This window comes from Sphaeroforma arctica (assembly GCF_001186125.1).
Source record: "Sphaeroforma arctica JP610 unplaced genomic scaffold supercont1.44, whole genome shotgun sequence".
Lineage (NCBI taxonomy): Eukaryota > Ichthyosporea > Ichthyophonida > Sphaeroforma > Sphaeroforma arctica.
In genome coordinates, this window is record NW_014040514.1 from 135,607 (window position 1) to 148,941 (window position 13,335).

The 13,335-nt window shown below is 42.2% G+C and overlaps 2 protein-coding genes across 2 annotated transcripts; one reads left to right on the plus strand and one right to left on the minus strand.

Annotated features, from left to right (window-relative positions):
• Positions 1–3,317: 3,317 nt before the first annotated feature.
• Positions 3,318–6,710, plus strand: SARC_01172 (hypothetical protein). The gene has a single exon (XM_014305133.1). The coding sequence runs from the start codon at positions 3,578–3,580 to the stop codon at positions 6,347–6,349; it is 2,772 nt and encodes a 923-aa protein (XP_014160608.1). The 5' UTR covers positions 3,318–3,577; the 3' UTR covers positions 6,350–6,710.
• Positions 6,711–6,732: 22 nt separating this feature from the next.
• On the minus strand, positions 6,733–10,064 carry SARC_01173 (hypothetical protein). The gene has a single exon (XM_014305134.1). The coding sequence runs from the start codon at positions 9,843–9,845 to the stop codon at positions 7,221–7,223; it is 2,625 nt and encodes an 874-aa protein (XP_014160609.1). The 5' UTR covers positions 9,846–10,064; the 3' UTR covers positions 6,733–7,220.
• Positions 10,065–13,335: the final 3,271 nt, after the last annotated feature.

Here is a 13,335-nt window from a genome sequence, read left to right on the forward strand (position 1 = left end):
AAAGTCATATATATATATGTGTGTGTGGTGGGGGGGGGGGGTGGGTATGTGTATGTATGTGTGTATTTGTGTACCCGTGTATGTGTGTGTACACACCCATATGTGTGTGTACACACCCATATGTGTGTGTCTGTGTCTGTGTGTACTGTGTGTACGTGTGCGTGTGCACACGTATGTACACGTATGGTGTGTACATGTGTGTGGTTCTGTGTCTATGTATATATCTGCGTACACGTGTGTAGACTTGTGAGTGCTTGTGTATATATGTATATATACACATATACCTAACATAAACATATTTACATGACTGGAAAAGTTTGAAAGTTTGATGCTTTTGAAATCAGAACGTGTACAGTTCGCTATGACAGGTCCAGTGCAAACTTACTTCCCGCTCTTCTTCTTGATTGTAATGAACAAACGTTACGATTCCGGCTGCGAGCATAAGCGAAGCTCCGAAGGCCATTTTGGCCCGGACTTCAGCGTTCGACATGACGATTTTGTATTTGTTGATACTATTGTACACAGAAAATAAACCGGACGTGATTGTGATCTATCTATATATATTCGTATGGGGCTTACAGCAGCTGTGAAAGTGAAACAACTCTCTCTGAAGAAAAAGAAAATATGGCCGGATTTGCCAACTTCAGGAAATATTGGGGAACAAAACATGAAATGAGTAAAATACCTTACTCCGGTAACTAAATTCGATTTTTCTTCGCACGATCCATAATTTTGACAGTTATTCTGAATATTCAGGAAATTATGGAAAATGACTTTCATATTTTTTGAGCCTCGTAATTTTCTGATTTCACGATTTCGGGTGTTTTGCCATACCCAAATATACCGGATTCAATCCAAAAAATATACAACAATATTTTGTTTTGTTGTATATTTCACCAGAAGTCAAAAAGAGGGTAGACCCTCTTTTGACTTCTGGTAGAGAATAAAACTCTATTTTTGGATTTACTCCAAAAATGTCAATAAAACCTTCATGGAACACTACTGCCAATGGGAGGGCTCGGGTTAATATGTACCAATACAAATGTGGCATCACTTTATCGGTCCCAAAACAGAAATTACAGAATATCTCGTGCATTCGTGCATTTGCCGACTGAAAGTATCAAAATACTTTGCGAATATTCAACGATGTCTCAAATACAATCACGCTTGAATTTCTAAATTCTCATGACATATAGCGCTCCAATATTTCTTAGGAAATATACCAAAATATACCTGAATATTTATTAGGGCTGTATTTTCTCATTATTTCGTTTAAGTTGGCAAATCCGGCCTAAATATTTACCACAACGGACAGACAAAATAGTATATCGAGAAAGTAGGAACCAGAGAGGTCAAAACTCTAGAGTCTAGACTCTCTCTCTCTCTAAAATTTAAATACTAAATTAGACGCCACAAATGATTTTTTTTATTCAGTATCAGTATGGAAATATCAAACATCACGCACAAATCTTCAGGAGAAATCTTAATGCCACCTCTGCAAGAGCCACCTAAACCGCCACCTACAGATAGAGCCACCTAAATATACCACCATTGTAAGTGCCACCTACATTCGCCACCTACACCCATTATAGACGCCAGCCGTGAAAATTCTGGCTTGACACCATTACTAAAATATTCACTATAGTAAACACGTGCGTACAGTACATTATATATATGTAAACACCACGGAAATTGAGCGTTATAGCGAGTTTGTATTGAGCTGTACTGAGAGATTATATAGCTAGTAGATATTAAAGTGAGGCCGGAAGATCATGTCAGTCAAAGTGGAGTGTAAGTCACAGTACCATCCGGGAGAGTAGGATGTAAAGACCGGTGTACTATTTGAACTTCCAACTGGAGATCAAGAGGTTGATAATGTAGATGCTGTTGGAGATTGTGGGTATTTATCACTTCTAGAAGATCCTATTTTTGAGACAGCATACGAACATATATGCGTATTATAGGACATAAATCATACTTAAAATCCATAACTACATACATACATGCACACATACGTATATATATATATATATGCATACATACATACGTAGATTTATATATATGTATACTTTTATATATATATATATATATGAATACATACATACATAAATGCGTACATATATTTATATATTTATATATTTATATAAATATACACATATATATATTTATATATATAAATATAAACATATATATATATATATATATATATATATATATATATATACATGTATATATTTATATAGATATTTACATAAATAACTAAATACACACATACATACATGCATATATACATACATACGTACATGTATATATCTATATATTTATATAGATATGTATACATATATATATATATATATATATATATACAGACATACGTATATATATATATATGTATGTATACTCATTTATATATTTATATAATTACTTACATACATATATACATACAAATATACATATATACAAAAAAAACATATATACATATATGTTATATATATTTATAATTTCATGCAATTGAGCTGATCTACAACACATACCAAGCATTTAACTCGCCAGAAAGACACTATAATCGTAGTGATTGCAAATTAAAGAGAGCGAGGACAATAAATAATACATACAAGATTATGTTTCGGTTAAGACATTACATGTCTCAATACAATGAATATTAAATACGTACATATACTATGGTTTCGCGTAGGGTTTTTAGATCCTAAAAGCGTAGGTAGCTCTTACAGTGGTGGTAAATTTAGGTGGCTGTTACAGTGGTGGCATTAAGATTTCTCAATCTTCAGAGTCTCAGAGCCTCTGTATTCGACCTATCAAATACACGAGGACAATAAATTGTGTGTGTGTGCTTTTTTTCTAAAAGCTGTCCCATGGCCTTCTAAAAAATAGACAGCTGTCCTCAATGAAAACAGAAAAATATCATGAGACAGCCCAGTCGGACTAGTCCCGACTCCCGACTGAGTCCCGAGCCAGCCGCCCAGGCCCCAGAGCTGAGTGACTGTGAGCCTGAGTGGCTAAGACTCGCCCTACAAGTCAATATGAGAGGAGCCGCCGATATATTTATATTTTCAGTAAAAAAAATTACCAACTTTTTTAAAAACAATTAGGTCAAGACGAGTGAAGAGAGAAAAATGAAAATGAAAATCATACAATTTACAAATCACCACCACTCACCACTCACCAGTCACCACTGTGCTGGAAAAGTGAAAAATGAATATTTCAAGGAGGCTACACAACAAGTCTACAACTTTACAAAACATAGGGAGAATTTCTAAAAGCGGACGAACAGAACTATTTTAAATTAAAAAATACCTCAGACCTCATGAATCGTGCATTTTTGATTTCACATACATAGAACAGAATACATTTGTACGTGTTTCAAAACCGGAATTGCACAAGTTTAGGTGCTATAGCGACTGTATCATTGTCTTTATACGCATCCGTGCCTTTGTGAATGTTTCTTTAGCTTTCGTTGCAGTCTCTCCTCGACGATTGTTCCAACTCGCTGCTTGAAACTCTCACTGTGTACTTATAGGTTATGCATCTACAGTAAGCAAAGTAAAAGGATAGTACCATGGCGGCCGCTCGGTTTCGCCCCTCTCTCAACGAGATGAACGAAGCGATAGAGGCCGAAGGTGCCTTCAGTATCAAACCTGACTCGCTTTACTACTACGATGATGATGAGATAGTGTGCACAGGGACTGTTCAGCTCAGTCCCTTTCATTCGATTCAGAAAATAGAGGCTGTGCTGCAATCAACTGTGATATACACTAAACGTTCCACTAATAAAAAGACCAAACGTCCAGTGTTCCGCATCCGTGTTTCTATACCGGAGTTAGATATGGAGTCTTTATCATTGCAACCGTTCGAAGTGAGAGTCAAAGTGCCTATGTTCACACCCCCAACGGTACACAGCAAGGGTACGTTCCATATTAGTCAGAGAATCGTACGGATCGATGCATTCGTGCGGTGGAGCCTGGAGCTTGTAGGGTTTTACCCACAGGAAAACTTACTTACACTCTCAGGTCCATCTTCCCGGCGTGCACGTTCAGCTACAACCACAACACTTGACAGAGACTTCAGAAGCGGTGAGACTGCGACCCTAATGGAGCCTGTACCGGAAGTGCTTACGTTGGGTGAGGGTGGTGGTGAAAATGAGCATGAGAATGAGAATGGGGAAATCGGAGCTGACGGAATTCTGGTAACGGAATCTGAGTCTACAGAACAGGATGCAGAGAATGAGGAGAGACGACGGGAAGACGCGGCAGCGCTTGGAACTTCGTTGGAGCAGGAACCACGGCTTATCCTGCTGGCAAGGACTAAGATTAACAAGCGGTCGTTGTATGAAAAGACAGCAGGAGAGGTAACGGTCGAGGGGAGTACGAGAGGAACGATCGTAAAACAATTGAAAGGAGAGACGAAAGATATGCCAAGTGTAGAACACGACGATGTATTAGCCGATACAGAAATGGGGGAGATATCTGATGAAGGCCTGGGAGAACCAGAGGAACCTCGACCATCGGTAGTCGAAAATGTGGCCTCGAAAACTTTCCAACCAGCAACTAAAGCTGATTTGCAGTTTATGTACGAGGCACAAGATAACTCTTTGACTTCTTACCAGAGTGCTGGTAGCTCTAACAGCGATAAGCATGGCGCTATATCCCTCGAGCATCCAGAGGAACAGGCTCGAGCAGATAGAGAACGGGAGATAGCGGCCACTGAGTTGGATGCGATCTTGCAAACAGATTACGAAATCGGGGACGATAAGTCCGATGTTCACAAGAAGGTGTTCATTATGCGTGCCACTTTGACCCAATCTACCACACTCTGCAATAAGGAGCCCTTCGAAATCAAGGTATCACTTCTGAATGAAACCAAAACTATTATAGCTCGCAGCATCGAAGCAAGCCTGGTCCAGGTCAATTCGTACTTTCTGAGTGGTCGAAGACTGAGGCAGAGCACAACCGTGGCCAGCGACAAAATCAAATTATCCAAATTCAAAACTAAGTCCCTATATACACACACGCTCACAATCGATCCCGCGTGCAAGAGATTAGCAAAGGACCTTGAGAATTTCGCGTCTGATGGCTATAATGGCGTCATTCCCGCACCCACGGCCTCTGTTACTGGTGTCAAAGGGTATAGTCTGCTTGTGGTCGATTACAAGGTTGTGATCACTGTAAAGGTTTGGGGTGGTGATGATATCGTGAAGACTATCGCTGTGGACTTGGAGAGTGTTGCCGAACGACCAGGACGATCAGACCGCTACCTAGACTCCCAGCGACTACCCGTACCACAGCGGGATAGTGTGAATCCTTCACTTCTAGCAGGTAACAATTCTTCCGGGGCGCAGGAGGTTGTCGATGACGACAACACTGTATACGATGGCTTCGCTGATGCTGGTAGTTCAACCAGTAACCTAACTGCGGTTCACGCAAACGCTTCCTGTTCGAATCTCAACTCTGACACGAGCTCAGGCCCATTCACCCCCGACAGGCGCGGTGGTCGACAACGGTCTAATTCTACGTCACCGCGAGTAGGTCCTGTACCTGTATCCTTAGGTGTAGGTTCGTCTCAGTCTGTCGAACGTATCCAGTCTAATCTGTCTCTTCGCTTTGGTACATTGACAGCCCCCCTCCGCATATCTTCGCCTGCTCTGTCGGCAGCCAATACGCCGCCGCAGTATGGTGAGATCGGATCGAAGTCCACTAAATCGTACGGCAATCTCGAACGTCGACGTCAGTCGTCTGCGGATCGTCGTGGTTCTGTATCTGTGTCGGATTCCATGCTAAATGACAATGGTGAAACTCCAGGAACTCGTAGGAGGAGCAGACAAGGATCAGTCGGTGCGCGAGGTATCCGACGTCTTAGTAAGGCGATCACACCATTACTTGGTATAAATGGTAGTTCTGGTAATATAACAGTTCCGCCAGAATTTACGCGGAGTGAGAATGATGTGGCTCAAGACTCGCAAACACCCAATACATCTCTGCACGATTTAGCAGAAGGTATAGATGAAGGTAGTGATATCCCCAAGAAAAAGAAGAGTAGTAGGCGTGGCACATTTAACGTGGGTACTCTAAGACGTCTGAGTAAGGCTATTCTGCCTGTGCCAAATACAACTGACTCGAGTGAGGGTACCGAAGTAAGTGAGCAAAAGGCATCTGCTGGAAAGAAGAATACCTCTACTGGTAGCACAGATGATGTCACAAGTATTAATGCCGGAGGAAATCATGTGAATTCACTACCGAAAACCACCTCTGGTGTACTTTTGCAGATCAATGACAACAACGCAGGTATTAGTGACGATGATGGCTTACCCGCGTATTCACAGGTGGTAAACTAGATATGCTAAAGCAGTGGGTGCATTCATCGGCAAGTTCCGCACTCGAATTCGATTTGTGAAGCAATCCGGCCCTGTGTGTGAATGCAAATTGCGCAGCGATTGCGCATTCGATTTCCGTATACACAAACTTCAAATTCGGGCGCTACTTGTGGAGAATATAATTAACTGTGCAAGCGACTAGATAAGCTGTTCCATTTCATATCAACATGCCAAAATGATCAGCATGACGAATCTGGTTATATAAATTGCCAAATAAAAGTGAACATGAGTACTTTCAGGTACCAGGCTCCGCAAAGAAAATATACTCCCTTTTACATACACGACACAAATAGACAAAATAAATGCAACTTTCATTGGAAACCAATGCGATTATACTATCCTTCTCTTTCCGTATGTCGGACCATTTAATCCTTCTATGTCGAGGCGATATTTTAAAAGCTTTTAATGGCACGCACTGCCGTAGTAAAAACACTGAATACGTAATCTGAAACCCAATGTTTAACCTCGTAAATCACCAATTCATGGAATACCTCGCTTTCACATAGCACTAATCTATATTAATACCCCTTCGTGAAATATCCTATAGCCATTCTAGATCTCTCCGAATCGATCATTCTCATTTGCAACCGCCATTGAGCAGCAAAAATGAAATTCTTTGCACTGATGGTACAATTTGATTACCCTCCTTTGCCCGTCTATTTTACTGTAAGTCACGCGTGAATGCACATCGAGCAGAAATTATGGTGCACTATTTGACTACCCTCCTTGACCCGTATATTTTATTATACGTCACGCGTGAATGCGCATCGAGCAGATAAATATGGTGAACTAATGAAGAGCACAGCCACCACCGAGAACAAATCGATGTGATCTATTGAGCTTGCGAGCTTAAAACTTCCATGTAATTAGGCAATTCCACTCCGTCAAGAAAGAATGACTCCCGCCTCGGTGCACGCGGCGTATATGGTGTATCTTCTGCCTCTAAGCATAGCGCGGTTGGGACCGCCGGAATGGGTTCCAAATCACGACTAAACAACTTTCTATCTGCATCATTTATACTCGTCACACTCAACCTTGAGGCAATACCAGATGTTTTACGTTTCAAGCGTCCTGGTAGACTGGACAACGAGGACAACTTTAGACCGCCGCTACTTAGGGAACGCGTCCTTTGAGATGTGACTGCTTTAAGATCGCTTGCTCGTCTCCCTAGCGGTCCGAATGACTTTGTACTCTCCTCATTGATGACTTCATAGTCCGGAAGTTGACTGGAAGTGTCCACCTGACGGGGCGAGTTCACTCGCAAAGGGTCTCTGGTAACTTCTCCCGTATTAGTTGACATATCACGCAAACGCCGACTAGCTGAAGGTGGACCAGAAGGTGCGTTATCGTTCACCGTTGATATGCTCAGTGGGTCAGAGCAGCCAGAACTGGTTGAACCCCTGCCAGCGTTAAAATCGTCCACAGAATAATCCTGAACGCCCGATTGATCCGGCATAGTTTCGATACCACAGCTTTCTAACACTATAGGTATATCACACACTATATCAGGCCCTCCCCAGACGCGGCATTTCACTTGCACAGTGTATTCAACGGAAACTAGAAGCGTCTCCATAGTATCTACGACTTCTGCCGTAGGTGCAGGCACATCCCCTCTCACTCCCTCACTAGAGAAATTGTTGGTGAAAATGGGCTTTTTCGGACACGCTGGGTCAAGTATCAGTGTATGCGTTTGAACAGGCTTCAATTTCCTGCCGATTGTTTTGATACTCAATTTTTTCGTTGCCCTAGCCACCACGCAGCTGGCAAAACTAGCAGTGTAATTATTATTCAGATTGTACGTAGTGGTTTGTATCAGTTTCGCGGATACCGCCCTTGCCACCAAGACTCTGGAACTCGTTAAAACCGATACTTCAATACCGAATGGTTTGTTGTTACTCAGTGTGCCAGGTTCCCTGATACTGCACCGCATGATAATGTAATTATCCTGAGTGACCTCACTGTATTTACCGAAATCCGTCTCCAGAATCTTGTCCAACTCCAAATTTTCCATCGCTGTGTCACTCTCTCGCAGCGCAAGATCGTCTTGCAATTTATACATGAACTGTAACTGCGCTTTGGTCACGGGCGTCGATTTCGCTGTGCTTTGAACTTGCCTTTCCTCAATAATGGAACGTTGGCGTAGTTCATCGTAGGTATTTTGAGTTTGATTGTCTCTTAGCGATTCTCTAACCGTAACCACCTGTAAGTTAGGAGCATTCGTTTGGACACCACTTTCCGGCTCAGCACAGGCTACATCCCCGTCTGACACAACCCTTGCCACGTCGGTGTTGTTCTCACTCGCTGCGCTCGTGGTAGAAAAATCTATCGAGCCAGGCGAACCGAGTGCAACGGTAGAATTCGGAGCTGATCCTCCTTCGTATACTACCCGTCTATCGCTCTGGGACGCCGTCGCCGCACGTGATCGGCCAACTACTCCATTGTCACGTGCTTCAGGGAATGCAGATGAATTCGAAGGTATCGTAGCCATGGTCGTCGCCCCAGGTGATAGTGTGAAACAGTCCAAAGTAGTTGCAGCCCGCAATCTACGCACACGACCCGGACCTGGTGAGCCCGTCACACGTCTCGGATTACCACTAACCGATGCCGGTTGAGGTGGAAGGTCGTTTACTGTATAACCGCGACCCCGCCTGTTTCTTCTCACTTCGAGTATTGGTACTTCATAACCACTCGATGTGTTCGATCTTTGCGGTGGATGTTGCGGTGAACTTTGGTGAGAGTTTCCATTCAGGCTTTGATCTGACTGCTCTGTTTCCCTAACGTCACCTGTAGAAAGAGATGGTCGACGCACACCAGAAATAGTTGACCGCTGTCTCCGTGACCAGAGTGATGAGCGTGACGGTTGGAAGCTCCTTTTGGAAAGTGTTGAAATGCCTTCCACCGTCGCGTGCATGCAATCAGATTGATATACAGTGCGTTTATCGATTTCCTTGTAGGCAAGAACAAGTAATGTGTGATCCTGTGCGGCTACCTCTGGGTCACAGTGGTCCAGAGAGAACGCATTGATAACTTCTCCCACCAACTCAACAGTCCAAATGACCCGTATTATGACTACAACGTATATACTGCTGAGTGCAACTGTATGGCGTGTATTGAAGGCTGGCGGCGTAAAGATTGGCACTGCGAAAGTCGCCGCGTACTCGAGATCTACACCTTGTTCGACAAGTGACACCTGCAACGGCTCTTTGAGCATGCTAATCTTCCTAGCTGTTTTCACGCGCCCAGTACCCGGATAGTAATAAACTATCCTAGCATACAGTACGAAATTAAGATTCCGTACTCTTTCTTCTCCCTTATAAAAGTGTACTTTTGCTGTACAACTAATAACTTCATCGTCATAGTAGTGGTCACGATCCGTCAGTACCGAATATTTTCCTAAATTAGTGACTCGATTCCCCAAATTGAAGGTTGGCACGGACGATGCCCCTTCATCCTCCATTCCGTCAGTTAAACGCCGTGCGTGGTGCAAGATAGACAGCACCTTAACTTGACCGTAATATTATCCCGTATTGTGAGGCTTGATGGGTATTTCTGTTCAATTTAGAAGGCTACGGTATGTATGTGTCCATCAGAGTCCTATTTCTATAGTCCTATATTCGACTATGATATTGCTGATAGTAGTTCCTATAGAAAAAGCACTGGCGAGTGGTGAGTGGAGAATTGGTGACTGGTGACTGGACGAGTGGACGTTGTATGTATTTATTACTCACTGAAAAAGAATGTTCTTAGCCTCTTAGGTCTCTTGATTTGTAGCTTTTTTCAATTTTTTGAAAATAAAGAAACAAAATACATAAATAATTAAATACTTTCATAGCCATCTTGAATTCTTGATAGCAGGCCGCCCGATTGTCAAAAATCACCTATTTCTATATTGAAAATTTTCGCTACTCTTTCTATTGGATGCGAAGCATATGTACATACATTGTAACTTATCTCTCTTGAAGTAGATAATACTATCCCTATAAAACACACACATAAGCACGTATAATAACATCGATAAGCGCAACAAATACCTTTATTCGCCTTAATTCATTGCTAATTATGCCCCTATTTGAACGGCTACCGATCATGTAATTTAAGCTGCCAACTGATCACATCCTTCCGTAATATGTTTAAATAGAAGATTCCGTCTCTCTTGTACTCGTACATTCCTATCAAATTGCACACCACGAACTTCCAAATCGTCATTGATTCAATCTGATGACCCATTCGTTGCCCATGCATGCACACCTAGACTTCTCGTTAAGATAATCTTCTCACGCATGCCGGCTAGACTGGACTTAGAGCCCGAAACTTCAAATTGAAACGTTTCAGTTCTAATACACACACTACATGGCTTTGTATCGTCAGAAAATTGCGCCATTGATGGTGTACATCGTCGTCTTCCCCATTAACAGCAACTTGTAAGTTTTGTATATTGGTTGCTCGTGCTTTCGATCAATGTCTGATCCTTGTATTGTATATTGAGTGTGAAAACCACATTGTTGTTGGCTGTTATATCAATCATAGCTGACAAACATAACTGGTTTGAAAAATTTTGAATATATCTTTACCGCAATCTGGGCAGGTAATCGTTAATGATGTACATGCAGAGTGTGATTGTGTCCGCGTGCTCACAATCTTTCTCAGAGTCTCAACACTTGTTTTGCTCTGTTACAGATATATCAGTGAATAATTCCGTATGTTAGTATTAGTACATATGATATTCACAACTTTTGCTCATATTACTACCATTACGTAAACGGCATATTTACGATAGGTTAGACCCCTGTGCTTCAGTAGCTGAATCAACTCATTGGGAGCCATCCAGTTGTATTGGTGGCATCTCTGTGTGTATCTGCGCGTAGGCTATCAATACACATATGACACCACTCAAAAAACCTTGATTCCTTTTTTACTATCCATACTCGATATTTTGCAGTGTAGCACTGTAGCCTGCAATATACATATATGATGGTTATTTAAACGCAGGGATGAGTGATACTGGTGTAACCTCGTATACATAACAACCATAGGCGATATTATATTTGTTTGAGCTTGTACGTGTTCCTCTACGTTCTGCTTGTCACTTCTACTTGACAGCTCTCGTACATGTGTGCGAGCACAGCTGCCATCCTTCGACGAAGTTGCTTGGTACACTTTGTGCGTGTTCATTTTTGTTCGTGCTCCTCAAAGGCGGTAACGTCAACGTTTGGTTCATCACTAGATGTGTAAAACTAAAACTGATATAGTATTAATAAATGTAGTAGTGAGTTCTAATTAACGTAGTACACATTGTATCTTCGCATTAAAAGAAATACATACCCATTTCCTGAGCGGACAGCACCGAAATGAAGCTACAGTAGTCGATCGTTGCTGGCCTGTGCTTATCGGCGATAGAATATTCCGTGTTTAAGTGATGAATTTGGTATTGTATCATACTTCCAATGGATGTGCATGTATGTATGGCGGTGAGAAATGTTTCCTCTGTGAACCCATTATGCTCATTTGTAGTTTTTAGCTTCGTTGTTCCTGCAACGACAGCTATATGTGCTTTTGGCTCGGTTTGCCACGACCGCAGTCAAATAAGAAATATATCGGTCAACATCAAAAGGCGTCTACTATCTTCCCTAGTATAGGGTACAGTTTGACATAGAATCGCGTTTTTGTTTCCCTTTGCTTGTGGGTTTGATGCCTAATGTCTTCCAGAATAATTCTCGAAATATGCATATTAAGTTTTGAGTCCCCGCGGTCGGCGTGTTGTTGAAGCAAACATTTCTTAATGCATTTTTTTTATCGGGTCGCTCGAGTGTTATCCCACATGTACAGACCCACCATTTACATCTGATATGGCTAACGCAGCTTGCGTTTCCTCTGCGAAGGCTTGTACAACCGGGAGGGCTTTTTACATATCAAAGGAGGAAAGGAAAATAGCTTTTTGAGACAGTCTGCATACTTTATATGTCCTTTCTTTCTCTTGTTTGATATATATCTATTCTATGTCTTTTCATTTGCCAATTCATGCGGGAAACAATACTGTTCCATCGGAATCCAAGAGAGGCAGATAGGAATTTTATTTTTATTTTTCAACAAAAAAAATATGCCATAATGTACGAACATATTGTATGGCTCTCATAGCCATTGTAGTGGTTCGGGAAGGATCGATGGGAAGAAGTGATCAGTAAATTCCCGATTGAAGCTTGTGCCAAGTGAGTCGACGATGGAGGATATGCGCTGAGTCAATTCGGGTCGGTGCTGACAAAACACTGATACCATCGAATGTACCATGTATTCGCTTGCTGACCTACTAAGTAGCGTACCCACCTCTGTGGTACGGATCGGGTCTGCGCCGTGTAGTGCCGTGGAATGGGTTGGTGCAGAGTACGAAATACCGAGTAGGACCAGGTTATCCGTCATAATTCGGTCGAGGAGCGAGGATGGGGGTGAGCCAATGCCGCACCAGACCACGGATGCATTCGGTATGTGCTGACTGGCCTGGATCGGAAGTATCATAGGCGGGACCAACAAGCGCGATGTTTTGGTTTAAACCGAAATTTGGAAGTAGTACTTCAAGAGCGTGATTAACCGGGTTATGGGGAACATCTGTTGATGTGTCAGTGATGGGTGAGGGTACGGTAGTTCTTCTACATGCTATGCAGCTTGTTTGTTTGTTTGTTTTTGTATTCAAAGGTGCGCCAGCAGTTTCTAAAATTTTCGCATTCATGGACATAGTATAATACCAAGTACATACGTATTTCACTGATGGGTAAATATATGTATTTGGCCAAGCACTCGTCATAATTGTTTTGAGTCCAGGATTATGCTTCCTCATTTATGATGTCGGTGTTGCTTGGGTTATAATTGATACTCAAGCGTGCAAACATACTTGACCTGTTTGTAGCGTGTGCATCCGTGATCACAAGAAGGGGCCTTGTTCCTACTATTGTAAA